The sequence below is a fragment of the Cryptotermes secundus genome, unplaced genomic scaffold, assembly GCF_002891405.2.
Source record: "Cryptotermes secundus unplaced genomic scaffold, Csec_1.0 scaffold189, whole genome shotgun sequence".
Classification (NCBI taxonomy): Eukaryota; Metazoa; Arthropoda; class Insecta; order Blattodea; family Kalotermitidae; genus Cryptotermes; species Cryptotermes secundus.
The window spans coordinates 285,064-312,983 of NW_019742555.1; the positions used below are offsets into that span (position 1 = coordinate 285,064).

A 27,920-nucleotide genomic window follows, 5' to 3' on the forward strand; every position below is an offset into this window, starting at 1 on the left:
ACAATTTATTCTGGTCCTGTATATGAGAATCAAAATACTCAAACTGAGGAATAATAAAACATGGAGTTCCACAGGGGTCAATTTTGAAGCCTTTGCTTTTCATAATTTATATAAACAACCTCCTATACTAAGGACCCCATCAATACCCATCATATATGCAATGACACTACTGTTTTATTTCTGGTAAAAATTTAGATGATTTCTGCATGTTGTCAAGCAAGGTTCTTTCGCAAATGAATAAATGGTTTTCTGCAAACAAGCTGTCCCTGAACCTAGAAAAAACAAAAGTAATAAAATTTAGAAAAAACTCACCACAGTATCCATTAAACATAGGATATAATGATAAATATATAGGAGTAAACACAAAATTCCTTGGCTTAAAATTCCTTGAACATTTAAACTGGAAAAACCATATCGATCAGTTGATTCCAAAGCTAAGTAGAGCATGTTATGAAGTTAGATTCATGTTACATATTAGTAACATTGACACACTCAAATCAATCTATTTTGCTTATTTTCACTATTTAATGAAGTATGGAATAATTTTCTTGGGTAATTCATCTGACAGTAAAAAGGTATTTACATTGCAAAAGAAAATCGTTAAGAGGATTGCGATGGGCGTCAAATCCCGTAATTCCTGTAGAGATCTATTTAGGAGACTACAGATCTTAACTTTGCCTTGTGAATATTCATTGATAAACTCCATTACAAATAACAAAGAACATTTTCAGATGACTGTGGATGTACAGTGTTAACACAAGACAAAACAGTCTTTATAAACCAATTGCTAACCTCTCATGCCTTCAGAAAAGTGCATTATGCTGGGATCAACATTTTTAATAAACTGCCATCTGATCTCAAATGTCTTATGAATGAAAAGGCAGGGTTTCAAATAGTGCTGAAATGATACACATTCTACTCTGTTGATGAATACCTATTGTCTAGAAAATAACTTATTCTTAAATAGCCTTGTGTGTATTCTTGGTTTCTCTTGTGTGAGAACTCCATTGGGTCTGTACAAATGTTTTGTATTTGACATATTCCACATCCTAGTAATTTTGACTAACTTTGGATCCATGGAATGCAATGCAATGTAAATATGTCACTATTAATAGACTTGCATGACTTTTGTGTAATTTTTTAGTTTACTGTTCACTCTGGAATTGACACTACTCCCCATCTCATGCTGGGGTTAAAACTGTGCTAAACCTCCACCTGTCTCTAAGCACAAGGCAACTTTCATTTCTAAACATGTTACATATCCGAAGTAATGTGGGCTGTTACAACTTAGAATTTTAGGATAATCTTTTAATACCTTAGATGAGGGATCAAAATGTTTCAAGGCTTAATCTTTAAGACAGTTAAGAGATTACACAGGCTAATTCAAATCCTTCCCATCTGAAGTTATCCAACCTCAATTCTTAAGTTACCTGAAAGAAATATGTATTTACTTTATGTATGGTTTAATGTCACTGGCTCCAACTTTATGCCATTAACTGGAAGTGCTATTTAGAAAAGCATCTCCACATCTGGCTGAAGTACTGGGGAAAATATCAAGCTAGTGTCCTAGCAGGAAATCGAACCCAGCACCCAGGCTACTGCTCTAGCCAGTGCTGAAAGCTAACGTTCTCTCACTACAGCGCCAACTTCACGAGTTAAATGTGGCTGAGAACATGCAACTGCTTCCTCCCAAATAAAAAACAGCAAACATTTGCAGTGAAAAGCTTTTATTTATCTTTACTACAAAAAAAATATATTTCACAACAGTTTACTCAAAATTATAGGGGGAAAAAAAAAGAATTGGTGGGAAGTACATCAATCGAACCACTCTTCCCATTTTATGCACCCTTCACATCTACATCCTACTGTCCAGTGCATACACCTCAAGCTTAACCGACTTAACTCAAAAACTTGCTTCAATGTTTGCATGTCAGTCGCCACAGACTTAATAAAAACTTCGGGGGAACCCCCCCTCCCATTCAAAGTTTCTTTTCGGTGCATTGCCTTGAACAAAATGAGAAAGCTCTTGGAAGCAACTGAACAATGAAATTATTGGCCTATAGATCAGCCAAATTGAACATTAAAAGGAATATCTTATAGACTATCATTAAATGGGAGTTCCACTGTAGAAAAAAATGGGAGGAGGGGTAAGAGTTATTTCTGCACATGAATTCAGCGCCACGCCAATCTTGGCACTGGATGGAGGTGAGTGGTCAACTTAATGCCACAAGGAGACCCCCCAGTATCCACTGGACAGGAGGTGGGTGGGCCCCAGACCCAGTGTGGACACTGGAGTACACATTTCTTGACCCTGCCGGGAATCTTAACACTGCCTGTCCAGCCTGCCATCACTATTCTGACCTATCTCAGCTCCTACTGTAATATTTTATGGCAGAGAAGTACACAGCACACTACCGTACACTTCAACGATGGGAATATATTAACAGTATCATTATTGATGTGAAGGGGAGCAGTACATTATTATTATTATTAAAGGTAACTATGCAAACTAAGCCATTTAATTGCTGCAACGTCAAGACTGAACTAATGAAACAAATACAAATTCATGTTATTAAAAAAGTATTCATAGCTACACTCACCTTGTAATGTATTACAGGTACTATTATAGCATATACAGGGTCTCTTTGCCCTTCAGAATATGTACCAAGACAGGAAAAACTGAACTTAACACTATTTATCATTAGCAAGTGCAGGATGGGCAATTTGCAACTAAAGATACACCACATTCAAGTAATACTTATTACATTACACATTCTCTGTACATTATCATGGAACCTAAGGATTCCCAAAACCACCACACACATCCTTGTAAATGGACCCAATCAACCAGCCTCTTGCTCCAACAATAAATCCTTAAGTCGATATGGGATGACAATTATGAAAACAATTTTAAACAAATATCAAAGGGGAGGGGTACAAGGTAAAAATGTCACGAAATGACATGCTGTATATATGATCCTACATAACTAGGGACAAAAGAAAGATTGTAGCTTGTTGTGGCAACTTCCACAGTAACCCTAATATACACAAGACATATATACAACATAATTCAGTCATGTTTCTTGTCATCAGGTGACTTATCACCACCATCCTTCTCTGGGGAACGGCTCCTGGACTTGGACTTGCTTTGACCCTTGCTAGCAGACCTTGAGCGAGATCTATCCCTGCGAACAAAAGTGCATACTTAGTGTTGACACACCATAAACCTGCTTCTAACCACAAACTGGTAACTATCACCATGACAAGTCATGCAACACAAGAGACAAACACACCTGCTGCAAACCCATGCACCCTGACAAGTTCTGAAAACAAGCTGTTCTATAGGGGACGATCTGTAGTCAGTCAGTCACCAATCTACTCGGATTCAAGCAGCCCATGCAAAGCTGGCCACAGTACTCACAACATACTCACTTGGATCGCGATTTTGCCTTGGACTTAGATTGGGATCTGGACTTAGATCTGTTGTTCTTGGGTTCAGATCTGGACCTTGAACGTGACTGGGATCTGGATTTAGACTTGGAGCGTTCACGAGATCTGCTAATAAACGAGGACGCCCATCAATTATTAGCATATCCACTGAATTTAGATGTTGAAGGAGATATCAAGTTAGAAAAGACTGATAAACAAAACTTTAAAGAATGTCTTATCAGGGGTGCAAAAATTCAGCAGACAAAAAGCCGCAGAAAAATTATATTGTTAAAAGCACATTAGATTTTTTTTTTGGAAAAAATCACACTTAATGTCACTTGAACAAAAGTCATGCTCACTTTCATCAGCCCTCACCTTATCAACATTTTCACAAAATCATTCAATAGGTGATTACAAACATTCTAACTAGATTTTCAAGACAAGAGGTAAAAAAGTAGAAATGATACTATCCCATTTGGCATTTTGTGGCACAATTCAAGGTGATTACAAACATTCTAACTAGATTTTCAAGACAAGAGGTAAAAAAGTAGAAATGATACTATTCCATTTGGCATTTTGTGGCACAATTCATCTAACCATATTTAAAATACAACAAAATGTAGGTACAATTATCAAAAAAAGATTTTCCCAATGAGCAGAATATCAGTGCCAATAATACAAATTTCAAGACCCTTTGCTGTACATTTACTATTTTGGGGGAAAAACAAAAAGGTACTGGAGGTTATGTACGATGAACAGCAAACTCTGATAGTATCAAAACAAATTCGTGAGATATTTAAACAAGTGTGCATCTAGATTGTTCACTGTCCATTATTAACTGGAATGTGTCCCAGACCCATTCACCAACACAGAAAAACATTTACAAATCAGATTCAAAATAACTACAAAATTGTTCATACTACATGGGATTTCAACTTACAAATTTGTTTCCCTCTATCGCAGTGTTGTCTGTAGGATTTATAGTTTCTGAAATGGTGTACACTATTAACGTATCTATGCCTCACAGATTTAGTGGCTATGTGTTTGCAGAATTACATCACAGAGACAAAACTGTTATGAACTGAAAGATATATTATGGCGGTATTGGATAACACAGAGAAGTCCAAAAACCCAGTAATTCAGTGCTCATACAAAGACCTGTCACACACTTTAAAGAACGTTTTGCCTCGTCAAAATCCACCAGAGTTCATTGTACCAACTTTTTGCTGTACCATAAAACAATCATTCAACACAATTGGAGGATTCACTATATGCTTGAGGTGCCACCAAATTATATGTTCAACACAAATTTACAGTGAAATCTCAAGATTAAATTCCTTCAAATGGATAAAAGTTAAATGTGTATATATTAAAAAAACCCTAATAATAATACTTTTTCATGTATGATCACCATGTGCATAAAATGAACTCAATGTACTGCACTCCTCCAGGAAAAACTGCCATTTTCAGACACGTGAATTGTTATATCCACCTGAGCACGTCATGTACACTAAAATGTCTAAACTTTCTGGGAACTTAAAAGCAACATTCCTACCACTAGCATGACAAATGTAAACTAAGTATACAAGCAACAGAGTACTTTTCAATCATGTAGTGTTAACAAAAATTTAAAACACATGTAAAAATGTTCATTCCAGCAAGTGCCCGAACACAGTTAAAATACAAACAACTTTCAAGTCCTGACTTCTAATTATGTATATCAACATAACTTCTAGAAACTTAGTGCAGGTAAGGCAATATTCGTTTCTCCGAGTGATTATTACATACATGAAAACAGCAAAGAATAGTTCAACATTCATGACATCTTTATAACATTATCTAAGTAGAGAACATGAGAAATTCTCAACCAAATCAAAGCTAAAAATTCACCAACAGTTCACATTTCACACTTCTAGACTGAGCAACCCATAAAAATGCTGGCATGTAAAAAGTCTTGAAATATCGCTTTCACGTTGCCTACCATTTACTTCAGAGGTCATCCAGCCAAAATTTTATGCAGGCCTCTCCACCATCACGATTTCTACAAATCTACAAACCAGACCTTCTATAGTGTGTTCCTCAAAATTCCTATAAATTTAAACAAACATGATAGCAGTAAACATACAATGTACGTAGCCACAAGTTCAAATGTTTTTCAATTTAAACACCCTGTGAATCAAGCATGTCAACATTCTCATATATATAGCCACTGCTTTACTCAGAGTTTTGAAGGGAAATCGTTGTTTAACGATGCTATCAGCAGCTCCAACTATATATGATTAGATGATCTTAAAAATCACAAAATTCCACTGTATCATGATACGAAACCATTACATGGCCATTCACACTAGTGATAAAACTGCCAAATTCCTTATACCAACAAAGCCAAATACAGGAAGCTGCATGGGAGTGCAGATTACACTCTGTATTTGGTGTGATGAACAATACATGCCACCATACCACAAAACCATGCCAATTTGCTTCTCCCTGTACAAGAGAGGCATGAATTATGAACTGTTTTTTTAAGTATTTCATTTTTAAAACAGCAGAATCAAAATTTCACTCTATCAATTAATTACAAGCATACAGCTACCCTAAATAATTGTTACATGTTGACAAAGTGGGAAGTTTAATAATTGTAACTTACGGTGATAGCTGTTGTGCTTGCGCACTGTTGGAAGGCGATTGTTGGTACTCAAGTTTCTCGACCGAAGTACCCGTTTTTGATCTTGGAAGTGCAAAAAAAAAAAGTGTCAAAAATATTTGTGGATTAAGAACAGCAAAAATCTAGTCGCCAGTCATGACTCAGGCAACACTGGCGCCAGGATTTTTGCACCCCTGCATTTAAGACAAACTGAAGCTGTTATGAAATAAAAATTACAACCATTACTTTTATACTGGCATTTCTGTCAGTTGCAATGCCTCACTATGGGAAGCAAACACTAAAGCACATTAGTACAATGAAACTTCTACAAGAATGATTCAAGTACTCTTTGTACACCTTTATTCATTCGCAATCCATGCAACAGAATTTCTACAAGATTTCCCTCTTGGATGCACTATATGGCATGCACAGAACCAAGCAACCTTACTTACTTTGACTTGGAACGTGATCGTGATTTGGAGCGCGAAGCTGATTTGGACTTGGAACCACCACGAGACTTTGACCGACTACTGCGGTGGCTCCTGCTCCTACTGCGACTACTACGTCGACTACGGGACCTATAATTAAATGAAAAATGACAAAAATATGCCTACAATTAGAGGAAAAGCCAACAGAACTCCCACATCATTGCTCAGAACACGTTGGGAAGTTCACAACATACCAGTTCTGACATGAAAGAAATCATCACAGCAATCTGACATTAAGTTACACAGTCTTCACCTAGGAATTTGTAGAACTGGCCTTCACATCATCGATGTCCTTACACACATTCTTGTCTTAAACTGTGTCCACCAAACAGTACATCACATTTCACAAGTCGAAAAACCAAATGGAAACATTTAGTTAAGGCAGGCAATGAACTGTAAATAAATTGCTACAGTCGCTTAGAATTCTATGCATAATATATTCACACTAATATATCTTGCTTGAGGTCCACACAACACGTGCTCTTCCGTGGTGTTCAACCTTTGACATTCTATTAATATAGAGAGATATAGAATGCAAATACATCTGGTCAATCTGCAACAGCAGTCTTGCTACAATTTATGTAGCTATGTGGCCATGCAGCATGTCAATCAAATACACCTTCAAGGAGTTACAGGCTGAAACTGGAGATGGGAAAAATTGTTTCCCTGTCAGGGACCACATGTACGCACAAAGAAAAATTTTATCTATTAAACCATACAATTAAGAACCAACCAAAACACTGGAAATATTAAGAAAACCCAAAAATGCTGATGTCAAAAGAGATTTCTTAATACAGTTTATTGATTCTGTGTAACTGTTCTGTTCAAACATATATTATTAAAAATAATTGGCAGAATCACCTGGATCGTGTTCGACTTCTGCGCCGAGATCTTGATCTGGAGCGTGAGCGGGACCTTGAACTGGAGGACCGAGAACGTCGCCTACCACCACTGCGACGTGTATCCTCAACCAACCGAATTCTTCGCCCATTCAGTTCAGTATCATCAAGTTTATCAATGGCATTCCTCATGTCTGAATGTGTGGCAAATTCAACAACCCTGAACACAAAGAATTACTTATATAAAGATGCCAAAACAACAGCCAACAAAAAGAATTGTGATTAGAATATACGTACCCTTCATTTCGGCGCTGTTTGTGTGCATCAGCATATGTAACTTCTCCAGCTTGTCTCATGTAATCTTTCAGGTCCTGAACATGCAACAGAAATTATGCATCATAATCTGTACAGTTACAATTGTAAACCCCACTGTTCTATAACCCCATAACAAGTTTATTACAAACTTCCCCACCATCTGACATCTCACACCCCGAAAATGTTTTTAATATTATATGCCCCTTCATTACCCCTACTTTTGGTGCCACTAAATTTCTAATTGTTCTCATCTACACTAACACCCACAACCAGATACAAATTTGGAAAATACCTGCAACACTACATTTCACACACACTTCTCCATTAGTACAATCTTGTTAACAATCTAACCAAGTCACCTATTTTATCCAGTTTGTGTAATCCTTCTTTAAACACAAGAACTCCAGCCCAACATATCATAGTGCTCGAAACTAGTTACCACTGACAAAACACTATAGTCAACAACTCTTTACAGATTCCCCAACAAGACTCCTGATCTCTCCAAAATCTCCCATCCAGCACTGTGTTTACTCCATCGACAATATCCGAACACAAGAACTCTTCTTCGATGTTATGATGCTCCACTTCATGCACGGAATACCAACTTGTCCACATAAGGCAGCTTTCATCAGACCAGAAGTGATCTCGCTGGTACCTCATCTAAGGCGCTTCCACATTTCATCCGCAGGTCTGGCCAAAAACATGCCACCTCCATAGGTGACCTTCCTTGTTGCCACAGTGCATTACAATTCCAGATTGCAGAATTGTCCATAAGCCTTCTCCAAATAAATGCAGCTCCGTACTCCACGACATTTACTGTCCCATCTTGCTAGATCTGGCTCCATTAAACCACTCTGGCTGATCTTGTGGCTCCTCAAGGAACTCCCAGTATTCAAGACAACTCATCCTATCACGCAAAATACCTATTTACGACAGTCAGTGATGATCATCCCAAACGCAATCGCAGGAAGAGTTGTATGATAATAGTGCTGTCTACAATTAAATACCAAATGCACAGTATCATTCATTGCTGAAAATTTTGTCAATGAGTGCTCAGTACCTAATTTCGAGCACATTAACCAGACACCCCATTAACTCCATCACCTAATGCAGAAAAAGCTTCCCTACTATACTGCACCTTCTGAAAAGCTCTGCCAACACGTTCCTCCCCTTATAACGAACTTCAGCTGTCATGCTAATAGTCAACTCTGTAAGACATGAACGAACGAGAGGAAAACAGTGCACAGTAGTGTTGTCGTCCATTTACCTTAGGGCCCTGTACGAGCTCTTTACAGAATTGGCCACCTCACGGTCAGGCAGGTGGACAGACGGGCGGGCAGAAAGGATTGACACCAGTCCCGACCCATCGTCCGATCAAAGCACGGCACACTGGCACGGAGGGGGAAGTAGGGGCGAGCGTGGCTGACCAGGCTGCCATTGGCCAACGATACGGTGACGCCGCACGGGCGGGATGCTTGGTAAGGTTTCGACCGGTCATCTCTGATTGCGGGTTGCTTTGTCCAGCCATGGACCCCAAAGGAAACGTGCGAGCGATGCCTTTCCTGCCCTAGTCTCATCGGTTGGTCACCACATTGCGTGAGGTTGCTCAACCTCGGTTCTATTACGAGTCATCTGTCATAAGGCCCTACGGCATGGTCACGGATCGTCCCTCCATGGCGAAGAGGGAAAGGCTCTTCGGAAAAAACAGCGTTATCTTTTAGACATATTTGCTGAACCATATGACATGTGAGAGCAGTTCAAATTAAGGCCCAACTTACCCTCACCAATCTAGAAATTAAATACACAGGTTTCAAAACTGGTCAAGCAAGTTCAACATACACAAAATTACAGCCATGCAGACATACGGACACAATGTGATGGCCCATCTTCGTGGGAAGGCTATGTTGCTCCACTTCATAGATTGTTACGTGCCCCAACCTCAGATTTCCAAGATGTGAAGTCCAAGTAGACGTACCAAGATTCCATTAATAGCATCTCAAATGAGGGGCACAGTGCCCATAAACCTGCATGGCTCTTGACAACGAACATAAAGTTTTCATAAATCTCATACAGTTACACTTCAATTACAAAGATCTTGCTTGGCCAGATGTCTTTCCTTACTCAGGGGAAATACTACTACTTACTGCAACCTGAGTTCAATTTTCAAGTATGATAAAATGAATCCAACAATTTACTTCACACTTATTACTTAATTCTTCCTCACTCATAACGTAAATGGGACAGAAAGCAAAATATGAAACTGCTCTCACCAAATCAACCCATTCAGAAGACAATGGCGATGTCAGCGGTCTTGAATTATTTGTGAACAAAGAACATCCAATCTTACCTGCCAACTGACGCGGCTAGATAGATTCTCCACAACAAGCCTATATTCAGTTCTGGTGGGTGGTCCATACCTGTAAAATGGAAAGGTTCCAACACATTATCTCATCCCACTTCTCAAGATACTTGCCTGACCAAAAAGCATGCAAGTAACCCCCCTTGAAAATTCAAAACTGTGCCCAGTGAAAAAACCCCAATGCATTATTAATCACCAAAGCACATTTATGGGACAGAACTAAGCCTGAATGTTGAAGCCAATTTGTCCGATTCGTAACAAGTACGTCATCATCTATTAATTACACCATTGAGCAGTCATGGCCAAAGTAGAGATTTCGTTAGTTGCTCCCTAGCATACATCTAACAAATCTAAATTAATCTCTACACCGAAGTTGTTCAGCTTAAATGAGTTAATCCAACTTGCAGGCTCACAACTGGTGACGTCACACACCATGCCTCCACATCCTCACATGGTGTGTTTCAAATTAATAGGTAATAGAAGTGAAATAAAACTTAAAAATGCCAGATCAAACTAGGCATGGCGTACCTGTCGTGAATACGGACATCCATATCCCTGAAAAAAATCAAGCGGTCAGGTGGAGTACTTTGCAATTCAGAAACAAAACTGAAAGACTTTCTTTCTGCTAACTGGGCAACAGTGAATTTGGCCATTAAGAAAGAAATGTCTTGCAATCTTGTTATCCTAAATTAAATTACCAATATACAACAAACTCCTCATAAAAACTACAGCAAACAAAATAATTTGGTTTTACTAATGAAGGCTCAGCTCAAAGCATGTAAGCACTCCAAATAAAGACCCCAATTTTGAAACAATATTCCAATCCGCACCATAAGAGCGCTTTCTTATAATAGAAATCTTACAACTAAGTCACTACTACAGTTAAGTAAACTTAATAATAGTCAGCTTCAAATTATCACTATTATAGCAACCAGACACTAAGCTACACATGCACGGCGTAAGCGTGTCTTGCATTCACGTTAACTTCAGGAGTTAGGATAGCTGTCATCCTTTAGCCGACAGAACAGTATCAATCATACTAGGGAGGAGCTGGAGAGGCCAGTGCCGGTGTAGTGGTTATGAAAAGTTATAACATACGCTACACAAGAACCTCCCTCCCCTGGTACCCCGGCCCGTAACGGCTTACTTGTCCAGAGCCCGACCCCGGCTTCGCCTCCGCGGGGGAGGCCCGCGATCTCTGCTGCGACCTCTCCACATGTCGCTGCCACGCGGCGTTCCGCGAGCTTTCTCTACAGAGACTCTGTAACAACAAGCAATGGAATTGGCTTACTTGTCCATCCACGACGAACGCCGGCGACCGTAGCCGCCTCCTCCACCGTAGCCACGTTCTCGACGAGCTGTGCCTCTGGCATGTTCCACTATAACCCTGGAAACAAGAGAACAACCCACTGTTACGAGGGGCGGGTGCCCGGCCACAGTCCACCAGCCATCATCGCATCAAGCCAGAAGCCTAGGGAAATATGGTACATTACATCATCACAGTTCAAGTAACCCAATCCACAAAAGGGTTAATATAAAACTGCCAAGGTAATGCAGATATCAACATGAATTTCAAACAAAATTATACACACAATTACAATCACAGCATTCGGCACACACCCACAAAGATACATACATGTAAACAAATATGTACCCATACCAATGGCAAAATCAGTCAATTCAATACAAAACATCTGTAATCATAAACAAGAAACAAAATTAATAAAACCCACCTTTCTCCTAAGAGCTCTTTTCCATTTAATTCATAAACAGCATCATCTGCATCCCTGTAGTCATCAAATTCCTGAAACAAGCAGCAATGAAACTTGAGACATGCTACAGAATACAAAACCTATAAAATGAGCTCCCACTAACTGGCTGCTCAGCACGTTGGGAACATATCCGCAACACAATTCAGACCCGAAAGATAAACTTCATCATCGCAACCACCAATTGTAAACCAGTGAATTAAGCTAACACTAACAATGACATTGGGCATTAATACATGCAGCTTCCCACAACAGTAGAACTTTTCAAAACAATTATTACCACAGAATTAGTACTTACACAAAAACCATAACCGTTCTTGATGAGAACATCACGAATGCGGCCATAGCCTTTGAAAAATCGTTCTAGGTCTTTCTCTCTCACTCCATATGGAAGGCCTCCGACATACACCCTTGTCCCTACCATGCTGTAACGAACAAAAACGATTTATCGTTCAATTAGCAACTTACCACAAAGGCAAATCCATTCTTCATTGCGACTTCCTTGATTCTACCATATTTCCGGAAGAACTTCTCAAGGTCGCGTTCTCGCACCCGGTAAGTTAAGCCACCAACGAAAACTCGGGTGCCCATTCTTAAAGGAAATAAAAGAAGCCTATCACAAATGGCTCTGCAATCGCTCACAGTTAATTTCACTTTACGCCAATTCGATCATGCTCTCCCATCCCCACACTTAAAACATGGCAATTTTACACAATACCTGAACAAACAAAAGATCACTCTAAAACCTCACAAAATGCTGATTAAAGAGCAATACACACTTAAGTAATAGTATCTATATCTAAGAGTTCCTTAAAAATTAACAGAACCTCAAAGGGTGTAATTGGTGCGCAGATGACGACTGATAATTTTGAACTGGCTAAGCAATGCCTCCTTACGATTTCCCTTCAATATGGCGCACAGGTAATATTCTCACTGACCAATTACCTCAGACATGAATATACAGCAGATTCTATTCCAAAGTTCTATTCAGGATGTAACTTTCAAAGTTATCCCACGTAATTATTACACACAATAGACCCCTAACCACCCAACTCGAAATGGCGCCGGTTTATGTGTACACTTTAAATACAAAATTAAATGTTTATGTGCACTTTAAAAACATAATTATATGTTAACTGCCCATTACAGCAACAGAATACAAACCTTCAAAATATTATTCCTGCAATAACTAAGCTTCTTCAGTCTTCACATTCATAAGAATAACGACATCCAACAGCACAAACCTACACACTCCAGAAAACAGGACGCCAAGAACCAGATTATTCTCTTCGGGGTCTACAAGACGACCTGCGTGGACTTACAGGATGTACCTGCACTATAGACTCGCAGTGGGATGTATGGATCGGTGTGCGACGAGGATCACGGATCATTGACGCAAGTGGTGTCACGGATTATATAGAGTGGTGTTACGTCCTATTGCGTAGGAGTCTGTTGCAGCGGATTCGGGAACACGGGCAGAATCATTATTAGTAGCTAAATAAATCGCTCAGCAGGCCTAGAAATGTCTCATGTCCACAGATCCGTCCTTAGTTTAGTGGAAATGGGATTTATTGTAAAACTCTTATATAAATCCCATTCCCTAAAAAATATATAACTGCAGGCATACCTGTGTGGGATGTCCATGTATGAAGAGAACTTCTTGAACTGTTCGATATTATTCATTATAATTGCACAGTATAAACAAAAGAACTTCGGCTTGAAGAAATCAAGACTATTAGTATAGTACCAATAATAATTAGCGGTTGCAACACCAACACACCTCTCTCATCTATATAGTCAGAATCAAAAGTGTCTATATATATCTTCCTCTTATATAATATTGCGTCGGACCGCACAGAATACACGTCGCTGTCCGTATTGTTGTAGGCCTTGCCTAGCAACGGTTGTTTACTCGCCGTTGCTAAAGCAATGATACTTGCGTTGTCACTGTAACCTTTGCTTGAATGTGGGCAGTTTCCACACCTGAATAAAAAATGAGAATATACTGGACAAAATACAGCATACAGATTTCAACTAGCATTTATTACACCGCATAAATTGTTGTGCATTTGTGGCCTCTGCATCTAGTGCAAAGGTCTTTACATAAACAACTACATGAATATGTGTTGTGGTGTTCTAATTATTTTAGTACTTAACTCTCCCTCTCTTTCCTGATACTCCCACATTCAAGCATGGGGCATCCGTGAAACGCTTTGTTTTACTTCAGTTTCTCAATCTGAAGACACTCGTTAGTACTTTTTGGACGGGGGATCAGCACGTCGCAAGAACGCTACCTACACAGGACAACACAAAGCCAGAATAATACAGACATACATAAAAACTTCAAAAATTAACTAAACAATACAGCAGTCTTTGTAAAATTAAATTGTCGCGGTTTTTTTGTTTTCGTTTAATTGTGTGTGTATATTGACATGGTCATGAGCATTTAGTAACCGAAACATGTTGTGGAGCTAAATACATCTGAAGTAATAAAGCCTTTGTGGCAGTACTTTCTGCTTATTGCTCGTTGCTTAGCGTCTGTCCGAAATTGACGATGGAGGAATACACTGATTCGAAACGTATGTGAAATTCTACAGGACTACATGCCTTCATTGCCATGCCATAGCCTAGGCAGTCCCAGGTTGGGTAATGTGGGATTTGCGGTGGACAAATTGATGATAAAATAGAGTTTCTCTGAGTACGAGTACATCTGCTTTTCCTGTCAGTTTAATATCACAAACTCCTCTGTATTCGTTGCTCACCCTATCATCGACTCTATATAGCCTCGAGATTGAAAGCGTCGTTAGATTACTAACTTGCAAAATTACACGACCTTAGATGCCAGGAGATAGTACTTTCCATAGTCACACTGAGATCCCCAAAACTGGTAGTGTTGATTTTGTAACCGCAATGTACACACACTTACTCCTGAACTCTTTGAACGTCAAATGTGACCACCTTTGACCTATTAGATTTTCATTATTTGTCAGAAGTATGAATAATCGTCCTTAAACACCTTTTATATTTTGCAATAAAATAATGTTTGCATTTCTGGCCTGGTCATCCGTGGCGAATTCTGTTTTCTTATTACGTGTTAATGATATTAATGATCGTACTGTGTTTTAGTGCGCTGTATTCTTATTTTATATATATTGATTTCATCTCTTGGGAGTCAATGCTGTTGCTACTCCGAGTAAAATTTTGTCTTCTATGAAATTTCCCATGTCCGCATACTTGGCGAGCCTACGTAGTCTCAAACGAAGTCTAACGGATTCAATTTTTGATATGGTATTATGACACTAAAAGCCACCCTAAGAAATTATTTGGTTTGTGTTCATCCATAATTTAACTAGAGAGAGGTTTAGCAAAACAATGTCAATATGTAAATTAATATTTCGTTTATGTTGGGAACTGTATTTTGGTGACGAGCCTTAAATAATGATGGCGGGGTGCCATCTGGCTTGTAGAAATACAGAAATGAGTCGGTTTTTAGACTGGCTGAGTTATTTGTTGGATAATAGGGATCGCCATTTTGCCTTTTCCTTTCCTTTGAAGTGGATATACGGCTATAATGTGTGTTATCTAGTCTGGTACAATTCATGTGTACGTATAACATGGTCAATATAGCCTTTTTCAAAGATTCATATATGTTAAGGTGTAATTTGTTATGTTCCCAGACCGTTAATGTAATAGACGACACTGCCCAGTACTCATTAAAGACTTTTCTATTTTACGTGCATTAGATAGTTACTATAATGTGGCATGACAGGGAACTTTTTATGGATATTTAAACGTAGTTCGGTGCCCACCTATACTTCCTAACAACAAATCTTTAAACATATGACAGTATGCCCATTTAAAAATGTTTCTTTATATGACGGAGAATCACCACTTTAGTTAATAGATTACTGTTAAATGTATTAATATGTACAGTCATAACTATAGGTATGCATGAGATTGTAAACATATAATGGAAAAGCCTTGTCAGCTTACATTTATTCAGGTACATTATGTTATTTTTGTTTTGGTATGAACCTTTTTTATGATTAAAGAAGCAGATATTGAACAGAAGTCAATGAGAGGTGTAGAAGTTAGCAAGTATTCACTGAAAATACTGGTATTAGACACTAAAGCAGTATTAGATCAAGTTTTAAATTAAGTTTCATTTGAGAAAAGAAAGTTGGATGTATATGCACATGTGTAGTGGCTTTTAATCATTATGTGTTTATTTGTGCACTTTTCTGATATGGTTTTAAATGTCATCATGAAACTAATGATTCATAGTTTGGATTACTGTACAAAAAGCACTTTCACTGATATATTGTGAAATAACAGTGGATTGAAAATGTTCATATATGAGAGTTACGGATTGGAAATACAGGGCAAATGAGATTCATATATTTTTAATTAAGTTGGTTTAATATTACAATACAGAGGCCATGGGTAAGTTGGATTAATTTTTGTTGAGCCGGTTACCATAAATAAACTTTGCACTGTGAGCAGTGTTCAGGTTTGCTGTGACCTAGATAATAATCCAAAATAATATGTTTAAATGGTTTTGTCTTTAAACTGCAACTACCTCTTTGGAAATCTTTTACCATACTGTATTTTTGTATCTGCATTGATAGCTATGTAGAATTAATGAAAGTTTCAAATTTATGGAGGACTGTGGGATTATCTAGCAAGACAAGTACATTTAGAATTAGAACCACTACATTTTTCTAAAAAATTTATTGTAACAGAATATGTGATAGGTGGCAAAAGACTAATGTGAATATCCCCAAAAGTTACATAATAGTCATATTCCCAAGAGCAGTTTCATAACTCAGGCCTTTTTTTTTTCTTAATTTCTTTGGTTCCATGGCCTTTAACTTAAATTGGAAAACAGTTTAGTGAAATGTTGATAGTGTTCATTTAAGCCATTTATGAATCAGTTTAATTTAATTATTTTATAGTTTTGATTAAAAAGAATAAAGTTAAGATTCATATGAAATTGTATTAAAATGAAGTCTACATAAGTGAGGGCATACCTGTACTATGAAGAAACTCTCCTAGTATTATTTTTGTAAGGAGTGGTCGCGTTCCGAAAATAGTAGTAGCTTTGGCATATGTCTTGCAAGTTCTTTTAGAATATTCCTCACGGTACACTGGGAAGAATATTTCTTACAAGTTCTTCCAAACTATTCTTTACAATATATTTAAAAAAGCTAAGTATAAAAATATCTTCATTTTGACAAGGTAATATTCTGTTGCCTAAATATGAAGGAAAGTCAGTAAACAGGTCACAGATATAAAATGTAAAACATGTGATATTTGATCCTGGGAAAAACGTTTATTTCTTGACATACCCTTCATGAACTTGATATGCTTGTCCTATCAGTTTATGAGTGTGTTGCAACCCACAGCATAGAAAACATTTGACTGTTGTCTCAGCCACTTCCCCACCTGGTTGGACATAATCTGCAACTTTTGAATGTACTTAAGAGAATTTCTTGACCCAGCTTTAAACCACTTTATGCAATAACAAATTAGCACTGTAAACAGGAAACATTTCTGTATGAATATCCTTTGCATTGAGTTTCTTTGCACACAAAAATGCACAGTGAAATGCTGCTCTTTGGTAGTATACACGTCAAGCACGGTCGCCATTTTGACTACTGAAACCAGCCTCTGAACATGTGCATCTGCTACCTAGATTGTCGTGAAGCTAGACTGTACTACTACCTAGTGATACAGAAAACCTCTTACATCTATTACATTTGTTTTACTTCCATTTGTGACCTATTTACTGACTCTTCCTCATAGTTATAAGTAACTAGAAAGTTATCTGTGTCAGTGCTATGTGAATGCAGATGTGTATACATTTTCAACTAGTGTAAAGATTGATCTGTTGCAGCCACTGTGGCAGAGAAGTAAGCAGGTGTTGGTGGTGTCGTTATGGCCGAAGATTCTCGCACAATGGGTCTTGGAAGGGAGTTAGCCAAACCATTGCATCTGCAGCACTTAGAACGAAGTCTTGATGTGGAGCCATTTCTTGTATATGTTGAACAGATATTTAACACTCCGATCAGGTACCTTAGAGTCAAAGACATTGACATAGATGAATATTGAGTTAATGGAGCCTGGTACATCAGATTTCTATAAATTTTAAATGGTTTAGTTATGGATGATGATGTTAAATCCTGGTGACCAACTGCAGGAGGGATGTTCCTGAAAAATTAACACATTCACTACCAGCCTCATAGTGGTCAATTTAAATACTCACCCCAGGGTTTTTAAGTGTCAGGATACTTTTAATGTATTAATTTGCCAGAAAAATCTGGAAACACTCCGCTCATAAACTGTGATGTACAGGAATCTGTCTGACCAAAGTTGGATATGCTGATGTATATATGGGAATGCTTATCCAACTGCTGGTCAGATGTGCGAGTGAATAAGTTAATGTGGTTGTAGTGACAGAAGCATTATGGGAAATGAGAGGTTTGGTGAACTACGGTCGCTATTAACACTCATCAAAACCAAGTGTCCTGTTCCGTAAACGTAAGAAATGTGCAATAAAAATGTGAAGTTGTCCATGTGATTCGTTAATTAAGCACCATACCATGAATATGTATGGGGGGAGTGGAAGTATAGCTCCTCTCTTCTTAACCTTGTTACTTGATGGAGGTGCAGCTGAGGAAAGAGCCCCTGGTATTCATTGCATAGGAGGGTGGGTGGGCCTCAGAGCTAGTGTTGAGTAGAGACAAATCACTTGCCCTTGCTAGGAATCGAACCCTGGCTATCCAGCCTGTATGTCATTGCCATAGTGATTGTGCTATCCTGGCTCTGCAAAATATGTAATAACATATTTAAAAATAATATGTGACAGTCTTAAAATATAAAGAAAAATGTTACAGAAGTGCTTTATGACGATAGTCTTAGGCTATGGAACTCTGCCTGCAGCTACAGAACTGTGCAAGCACATGTGGACATGTCGGCTAAAAAAAAAAAAAAGACACCAGTGTTTGCATGTGTACATATACATCAAGCTAAATCATGCGATTGGCAAATCTGGATAAAAAATTGAAAACTGTCAGCTAAGGCTGTATACCATCAAGTGGTATGATGATTAGTGAATAATGAATTGGAAAGGATATGGAAGGAAATGACCATAGTCTAATTTGAGGTAGTGTCCTGGAATTTGTTTGGAAAGAAAGAGGAAAACGATGTGGAACCTCAGTGAGGATACTCAGGGTCCTGACCAAGATTCAGAACAGGCATGTCCAGGATACAAATTGAACAAAGTGACTTGGTCTGTGATAATAAACATTCATGTGAGATTTGAGGTTCTCACAGCAGTGGTTTTGAGCTGTTCCATCTTGTGGGAAGTAATGTCATGTTATACAACTTCTTTATTGAAACCGTCACAACACAACTATAGCAAGGTCAGTGCCTAGTTTTGGCTCTGCTACATGTTTTGGCTATTAATAGCCATCATCAGGCAAATACATGGCTAGCATATATACACCACTGAACTGCATTATTAGTAAAATTGGATACAGTAATATTAATTATATCAAATACTTGACGTAAAAATACAATAAATTAGATTATAGCGTAACGTGTTTTTGCCACTGAAGATGCCGTTCAGATTGTTAATTGGTTTATTTAACAACCTACAAATCTTGGCTACAATTAATTATCACACTGTTATGGGTTTCCACAATTTACAAACCCTACACAATATTTTATTCACTCTATCTTCAGTAGTCTACACGTATTCACTGTACGATACGGGAGCTATGCAAGTGTCACTGTATTACACACTCCCAATTACTTCTCTTGTGAGCCAAGCATCTGCTTCTCAGGCTATGACTTCTAATCGCACGTTCCCGTATTCGTCTTTCCCCTACAAGTGAACTCGGCGACTGTTCCATCCACACTGTGTCACTCCTGCTCACACACTGACTGTCTGACTGCTGGCTAACTCGTAACTAATTGACTTACTGCTGGCTAGCTCATAACTCACTGTTGAATAGTGTTCACTGCTCCTTATTTAGCCCCGTTACAGACAACACAGAAAACAGTTACGCAATAGGCACCACTGTTGCGTAACGTTGTGTTTACTGACTGCCTAGGGACAGTCGTTGCACAGACTCCCCGCCGTGTTTACAAAGGCGTTGTTGGGCAGCGCTGCTGGGAGTTGTTTACGACTACATAGCAACTGCGGCGTTCCATGTTAAGTCACTGTGGGGAAAGGGGTGTCTACTGAGCATTGCACACTGATGGACGGAGTGGGGGTATGTGACGTCACTTGCGAGATCACAGAGTTCACACAACCCTCACCTCCCACTACGCCATCCACGTCACACTATAAAACAAAAGTTATAGTATAAAACAAGAATAAAATTCTTTAATTGATGCTTTACATCATCGAGTCAGTCATTGGTTTTTGTAATTTTATTGCATTCCCATGGACAAATTGGAGTATTCTATATTTTGTATGTATATAAAAAACTGTTATTGGAGGCTCGTGATGTAGATATAGTAATATTAATGTTAATCTGAAGATGATATGAAAGTAATAGTATTAAATTTTGTTATAATCAACAATTGATTTTGGTATTGAAGATATAGTGTATTATTACTTATTATTTAGTCAGTGCCTCATCTTACAAAGTATTGTTCGTTCTGTAGGGAATGTAAACAACGACTGATTTGGTGATGTAAGATTAAAGTCACTGCAAGGGAGGGAGGGAGGGAGGGAGGGGGTAGAGATAAGGTGTATGAGGACGTTTTGGTGGGAGGGGGGAGTGTGTCACAGTTCAGCTGCACATTTCATATTATGCCCAACATTCTGTCACATACTGTTTCAGTGATGAGAACACCTCAGATTCAGAATCAGAGGCCCACCTCACTGAAACTGAGGATGCGAAAGGAAATAAAATTATTAATGGAATTGCAACTACGATAGAAGGTAAGTACAATGGGTCCCTGTCCAACTTGGTGGAGAGCTTTAATTGGTGGGACTATAAGCTTAAGATACTGGGGATTTTGTGGATAATGTATATACCAATATATAGGCATATTTTATCCACAGTTGGTAGACCTTATTTTTACCATTGTAATCCAAGAAGTCTTTCTCAGTTATTGCACATAATTAGCCTGCTCTCAGTTGTGTTTCTTTCTCAGAATGTTTGTTTATGCAAGGTTCTATTGGAAAGTTCCTGGACTGTTAATGTTGTAAATGCCATGGCGAAAGAAGATGAGAAGGGAGGACAAGGTCACACTTCTGCAAGCGTATTGCATCAGTCTGCCACATGACACTGTGCTGTGAACAAGCATTGTTTTTACATGAGTGCTCTTTAAACTTCATGTTTTGTTTTGTCTGTGATGGATTGTAAAATTGAGCAATGTGTCTGCATCAAGTTCTGCATGAAGCTGCTGTCAGAACTCTTGAAATGCTTCGTGAGGCTCTTGGAGAATATTCTTTAAGCCGGACAACAGTTTTTGAATGACATTCATGTTCCAAGACTGGTCGTATGTTAGTTGAAGAAGACAAACGTTCAGGGCAACCAAGCATCAGCAAAATGACAGAAAATGTTGAAAAAATTTGAGAACTCATCCACAAAGACTGTTGCCGAACAATCCATGAGCTTGCAGACACCGTTAGGGTCAGTTATGGCGTTTGCCAGGATATCTTAACAGAAAATTTGAACATGTGCTGCATTGATGCGAAGTTTGTTCCCTGACTCTTGACAAATGATTAAAAGCAGCGGCGCGTAAACGTGTGTCCTGAGCTATGAGAGAAGGCTAATGAGGACCCAGCTTTTATCTCTAGGATCATAGCAGGTGATGAAAGTTGAATTTATGGTTATGATCCAGAAACATGGCAGTAATCATTGCAGTGTAAGAATGTGGTATGTCCAGAGTTCAACAAAGAGCATAAAGGGGATTGTTCACCATGAATTTGTTCCTCCTAACACTATGGGCAACTCTTACTTTTACTGTTACATTTTGAGGCACTTAAGAGAAAATTTGCAGTGAAAGAGATAATAACTTTGGCACAACCACAACTGGCTCCTTCATTGTGACAATGTGCCTGCCCACATGTCCCTGAAAATCACAGAGTTTATGACTAACAACAGGATGGTTATCGTTCCCCATCCTCCCACCTCACCAGACTTAGCCCCCTGTGATTTCGCTATCTTTCCCAAATTGAGAATGAAACTGAAGGGACGATGTTTTGTCTGACATCTGAAGGAACCGCAAGTGGTACCCTACAGCATTAAGGAAAATAACTTCCACGGTGCTTTTGAAGCATGGAAGAAACTATGGGATCACTCTATACATTTCCAAGGAGTCTGTTTGGAAGATGGCAGCAAAACTTGAGCAAGTTAAGCCAGCAGTTCTTCTTTGACCTAGTCTGGGAACTTTCTGATAGCATTTGTTATGTGTATGGTGCTCTAGTTAGTGATTGTTGTTTCCCTAACAAGATAACATATAGCCTTTGCTGTTTGTTTATATATGGTTTATTTAACCCATTCACATTATGAAATGTTTGCCTGAATGGTTAATGCATCACCAGCAGATTTTTATTAATATGAGAAAAAAAGCTCTTTAACTATAGTCCTTACTAGTTAAAAATGTCTCTATTAGAAGTCAAGGTAATATGTTTAAGTACTGTAGAAGGCCTTGTTATAGAAAAAACAAAAAACAAAAAACAGTTGCAACCTATTAAAACCTAAGATGAGTGATGATAAGGTTCAGCACATTTATGCATCCTTGGTGAAAGGCCAGTTACAGTACATCACACTTATAGGTATGAATGGTTTAATGATATTGTTAATAGTTCAGTCTGTATAGTGCTGAGTGGTAGGGTGACTGATAAATAAGAAATTTGGAAGTTTATGTAAGGAAGCACTCATGTGAGGTACTATCCTGCCATTTGCCCAGAGAGGCTGAAGAAAGACATGAGAAACCCTCAAGCAGGTTAGCCAGTTTCTGGGCTGACACCTTCTGAACACAAACCCACGGTGCTACCTACTTGACTATAACTGGAAGGCCTCTGCTATTGAAACATCGCCATTAAATAATAAGAATCAAACAGCCACATCCATCATTAAATCGGAAGTATCAACAGCAAGAAAATCTCTAATTTGAAGTGTGAACTTGAAAATGACATAATGTGTCTTGTAGTGTATGATTGTATGGTAATTATGGTTGGTTATTTACCTATGTTTTATGATTATCATCACTCCTTTTTCTTTGTCCTCAGAAAATATATGCATTACTTGTAAGTCTAATGAAATATAGGAAGCAGCAGACTTGCACACAGAAATCCTGAATATTGTTCTGGTGACTTTTGCTCTTCTTGCAGAACGTAAATCAGATAAGATGCGTTTGTACAACTTCGATAACGTGAAAAAGAATCGCCGATGGTTACGAGACGTTCTCATTAGTGATACATCAGATTCCTCAAGTGATGATGGGAATGATGACCTGATTACAGAACAGGATCTGCAAGACATGTTGCGTCTTCACCTCCTCAGGAAGAAGTACCAAGCTCGTTACTATACAAATCCCGAGGTAAAAGAAATTGTTTGTTCTGGGTGCAGCTTTTCTACAAACTACTGCATCCGTATTAGATGTGAGGCTTTTATGGCTTTTATGCTCTGTTATCTGGTAGACATTTATAGATGTTCCTCTCAAACTTACCTCCAACTAGTGCCTAGATCAAGAAAATGTGGATCTACACACCCACTCCCCCATACACCCTCATGGTGTAGTGCTTAATTACTTAAGCACAGGGACAACTTTACCTTTTACCTTTACTTCTGATACGTCAGCAAACCTTTACCAGATTACATGGCATCATATCCCAAAAGATGGTATTCTTTACAGAATATGAGCTAAACACATAAGCTTGTTTAAGGCTTTCAGAAATGGTTAATATTTTGGTATTTGTCCGCCTCAGTCAGGGCATGGAATCCAATTTTGAGATGAGGGTGTCTGTAGACTGGGTTCTGGTATTCTCAGTGATAGTGTGAATATGAGAGCGATAGTTGTCAGAGAGGCCCCCCAAAGGTGTCTCCACCTTGTCATGGTGGTGGGGCTTGCATGACTCTGTTACCTGGAGAGCTATGCCAGCCATAGTTCAACTACCTGTAGGGTCACCCATGCCAGAAAGGTCAAAGGGTAGAGTCCACACTAAGAGAGAGACCCTTTTCCTCCAGGTTGGGGGTTGAGCATGAGGCTGACAACCTCATCCTGTAAAAAGAATTTTGTTCAGAAACCTAACAGCCAGCCTCAGGTCATCACGTGTGGGTCCATTCCTATGGCAGTACGCATTGGTTGTGGAGACTTGCAGCACACGTAAAGTCTGCTATTTTTTCATTAGTTGTTTCCTGGTAATGGATTCACTGGCTGGTGAATATCCCACAACTCACTATGCTCAGTCAGAGTCACTTACTGTATGACTGTCAGTTTACCACCAGTCGGTTCATCTTGGTGACAAGTCCCTTGAAACTCATGACCAGTAATTTTATTTTCCAATTGAACACTTGTGTTTATATTCAATTCAGTTCAATTCAATTCAATTCATTTATTTCATCCATAGCTGTAGAAATTACAATTGGACATGTCAGATAACAACAACATTACATCAAGCATAACATTCAAAGTACATGAATATAGAATAATAAATAATAAATACCTAAGACTAGAGAAAATATTTGAAACATATATACAGATTGTTTACAACATACAAACAGACTATTTAAAACATATTCCTGTACATATAAATAATTTATCTAAAACAGATTTATTTGTCAGCAAGCAGTCCATATCAACAGTTGTCCTTATGTCACATCCTCTCTGACGAGAGGATGGGTCACTATGCTCTAAATTATGTCCCTCCTATAACCTCTTGGCAAGGACCGTGCAGAAAACATGACTTGTCATTGTTGTAGTTCGGTCATTTCTGTGGGAACATGTTTGGGAAATTGTTTGTTACTCAGCAATGAATCTTGTATGTTTGCTTATTTCATGGTTATTACCCAGCGACAGGTCTGCATACTACATAATGTTCTGTGAATATTTCAGGGTGTGGGCATAAAAATGTCTAGTGAGAGCACATGCATCTAGCCATAGGGTTCAGGACTGTACTTGAGCCAGGGCGATCCAGGGCACCACCCTGGTGCTGTGTTGATGCCAGGGGAATGTCCTGACATGTATTTTAAAAACAGTAATACCAAATGTGAATAAAGTACAGCTTCTTTCATTTCTGTCCTTTCTGTGGCAGAAGTTGGAACCAGGATAATGTAGTCAGTATAGTGATTGAACGGAGGTGTTGGAGTTTGAGTCCTGGTAGGGTCAAGAATTTTCTTTTATCTCATTGTCCAGATCAACTGTGGGGTCCATGAATGGCTCTTTCCCAAGGGGTAAAGTGGCCAGTGCGTGAAACTGACCACTCACCTCGAGCTATTGCCAAAGTCAAGAAAATGTGGATCTATACATCCACTCCCCCATACACCTTCATGGTATAGTGCTTAATTAGTTAAGCACAGGGCAACTTTTCATTTAGTTCTGTATATAATGGTATAAAGCTGTATGATTAGGTAACAACAGGAACAGCCGCATGTTATGATATGTGCTCAAATCTCTCAGTCTGGAGCTATTTTCCAGTCCAGCCTTGGCACTGATTTTTAGGACTGTACCCATGGCAGGAATCGGTATGTTGTAATGAGATGATGGCAGTTACACCCAAAGAGCCATGTCGCTTTGTCAGTAAAAGGTTAGAGGCAGGGATTGTTCTATTTGCCACCATATCCAGACTGCCTCTGGAGCCCACTGAAAAAGTATTGTTTCTGGTGGGTACCAATAGCCAGGGACACACAGTAGCATACTTGGTTGAGGCACTATGCTACAAGCGAGAAGGTCATGGGTTCGATTACCGATAAGGTCTGAATTTTTAACTTTACCTAATCCTTCCAGCTGTGCTGTGTCCCTGAGATCGACTCAGCCTCTAACAGAAATGAGTATCAGGAATTTCCTGGGGCTAAAGGGCAGCTGCTTGCCAGTCACGGTCTAAGGCATGCACTGTCTTTGCTCGCTCGGAAGCAGGGATCATGGGTTCGAATCCCACTCAGGGCATGGATATTTGTGTGTGTTTTTCTGTGTTTGTGTACAGGTAGAGGCCTTGCGACAAGCTGATCACTCGCCCAAGGAGTCCTACCGTATGTGTAAGATCGAGAAAAACCGAAGTGAACGGAGTTCATGGAGGTAGGCCTAGGCCCACTGGGGCTGTAGTGCCAAGGAAAAAAGGGTGGCTGCTTGGATAGTGTGTAAGGCTGACAGTCTCGCCACCTTCTGTGGTTCGAATGTCTAGAAAATGTGAGAGCCTCAACTTCTTACAACCCTATAGGCCTCCACCGCTTGTTACAAGGATAGCTTTACCTTTACCAGAAGATATATTTCTGGGTGTCAAGCGACTGGCACATGACTCTGACAGTTTTGCATCATGTGATCTAGAATGTGTGGAATATTGTCTTCCTGCACATCTTAGCTTTCATGGTATGGTGATTAAGCACATAAGCAACTTACCTTACTTCTCTTCATTAATCCTCTTGAGGCCTGATGTCCAGTATAGCTTGCTGTAGCAGTAGAATGGTGCAGTGTATGACATTGATTGAAACCTGTCTTCAATTTGAATTCAGAGCTGACAATTTAGTTAACAGTATTTTTCATAAATGGTGGCACAAATCAGTGCCCATGCATTATTTGGCACTCTGAAGAAAATACAAATTTACCATAAAATAACAAGAATTCTGATACCCCTGCAGCAGCAGTTTACATGTTTTGAAAATCATAGTGGCCATTCAAAATACAGTTCTTTGACCCAGCATTGTTCTTGGAAGAGAAAGATTCAGGTGATTGAGTACAGTGGTAATTACATGTACCACTTTCTTCAGTATTAAAAGACTTTGCATTTTGCCCACAGAGGATACCCATGATCCTCAAAATAAATAGTGGTTATTTTTGTTGACAGCATCGACTGATTCATCTTTGTAATGGAGATCAGTGTGTTTTCTGTGAGGTAGGAACTGAATATTCAGATATTATTTAAATGATCTTCAGGCATCAGAATGTTAAGTTGTGCGTTCCTTTTTCAACTAATTTGATAATTGTAAGGACAGTTTATGTACAGCACATTTTGTTGCAGAATTCCCAATATCAGTATTATGGAGCTGGGCTCCTGTCCAATTATGATAAGTTTCCTGAACATCAGAAACTTATTGTTGGTAACAAAAAGAAAAAGAAAGAAAAGAAGTTTGAAAAGAAAATGAAGAAGATGAAGAAGTTGGGCATGAAAGAAAAACGTGAAGCTGAAGAAAATCTGGTAAGTTTTGTGAGATAATTAAATTAATAATAATATCACATGTAGGATGGTATGTGTGATGAAATGATGGGTTGTGCCTCAGATGATTGGATTTATTAGCACTTCGGTTACACGCTCTCTCTGAATCACATTTAAATATAGGCAATACAGCGCTATCGCTGATTTACACAATTTACAGTTCACCTAATTGCATTTGCACTAGGAATCTCTGTTTCCACTAGTCCTCTCCTAGTGGATCTCAATACACAAACTGTCACTTGAGATAAAATTAATAATCTGTGGAAACTGGAATATAAACCTGCTCCAGGAAAATGAGCAGGTTCAGTCATTGAAAAATATGTTAGTTTCATATGATTTAATAAATATAGTCTCCAGTCCAACAAGAGTTACTAGTAGCTCAGAATCACTGTTAGATATGTTGGTGTTAAATAGACAGTTTAACAAGAATTACATAGCGATTATAAATATGGGATATTCAGATCATTTGGCCCAGATTTTATGGGTATTAATAGACAAAGGTAATAATGAGAGAAAAAAGCTTTAAAAAGAAAGTGTACCAAGGACAGTATCGCTAAATTTATAACTTTGTTGACTAGTGAATCTTGGGGGGAAATATATGTCGAAAGGTGTGTAAATGAGACATATAAGCAGTTTATAAAAAAATTCTTAGACTATTTTAATCAAGTATTTCCACTGAA

At 38.7% G+C, this 27,920-nt stretch overlaps 2 protein-coding genes across 12 annotated transcripts in view; one reads left to right on the forward strand and one right to left on the reverse strand.

The window, feature by feature from the left end:
- Positions 1-2,005: 2,005 nt before the first annotated feature.
- LOC111873300 (serine-arginine protein 55) lies at positions 2,006-13,153 on the reverse strand. Of its 11 annotated transcripts, none has more exons than XM_023867900.2 (12): positions 13,008-13,150; positions 12,142-12,268; positions 11,808-11,878; positions 11,222-11,335; positions 10,603-10,629; positions 10,063-10,132; positions 7,698-7,771; positions 7,423-7,620; positions 6,526-6,651; positions 6,077-6,157; positions 3,433-3,555; positions 2,006-3,185 (listed from the first exon to the last, which is right to left on the reverse strand). In XM_023867900.2, the coding sequence occupies exons 2-12, from the start codon at positions 12,265-12,267 to the stop codon at positions 3,071-3,073; spliced, it is 1,125 nt and encodes a 374-aa protein (XP_023723668.1). In that variant the 5' UTR covers position 12,268; positions 13,008-13,150; the 3' UTR covers positions 2,006-3,070. The 11 variants fall into 11 exon arrangements, with proteins under 11 accessions (XP_023723668.1, XP_023723666.1, XP_023723669.1 ...); XM_023867898.2 differs by having other exon boundaries at positions 3,433-3,558; XM_023867901.2 differs by lacking the exon at positions 11,222-11,335 and adding an exon at positions 11,366-11,461 and having other exon boundaries at positions 3,433-3,558; positions 13,008-13,149.
- A 2,141-nt stretch (positions 13,154-15,294) lies between these two features.
- Positions 15,295-27,920, forward strand: part of LOC111873304 (chromatin-remodeling ATPase INO80) — a 151,929-nt gene continuing 139,303 nt past the window's right edge. The window contains exons 1-5 of the mRNA XM_023867911.2: positions 15,295-15,446; positions 17,740-17,914; positions 20,699-20,799; positions 23,203-23,411; positions 27,046-27,222. Coding sequence (XP_023723679.1) covers positions 17,781-17,914; positions 20,699-20,799; positions 23,203-23,411; positions 27,046-27,222 — 621 coding nt within the window. The 5' untranslated portion in view covers positions 15,295-15,446; positions 17,740-17,780. The remainder of the gene's footprint in view (positions 15,447-17,739; positions 17,915-20,698; positions 20,800-23,202; positions 23,412-27,045; positions 27,223-27,920) is intronic.

Coding starts and splice junctions, on each gene's coding strand:
- LOC111873300 (XM_023867898.2), bottom strand. CDS start 12,267: ATGGTAGGGACAAGGGTGTATGTCGGAGGCCTTCCATATGGAGTGAGA. Junction 10,133..10,602: donor GATGTCCGTATTCACGACAG/GTACGCCATGCC, acceptor TCCATTTTACAG/GTATGGACCACCCACCAGAA. Junction 7,772..10,062: donor CTAGCCGCGTCAGTTGGCAG/GTAAGATTGGAT, acceptor TTGCATGTTCAG/GACCTGAAAGATTACATGAG.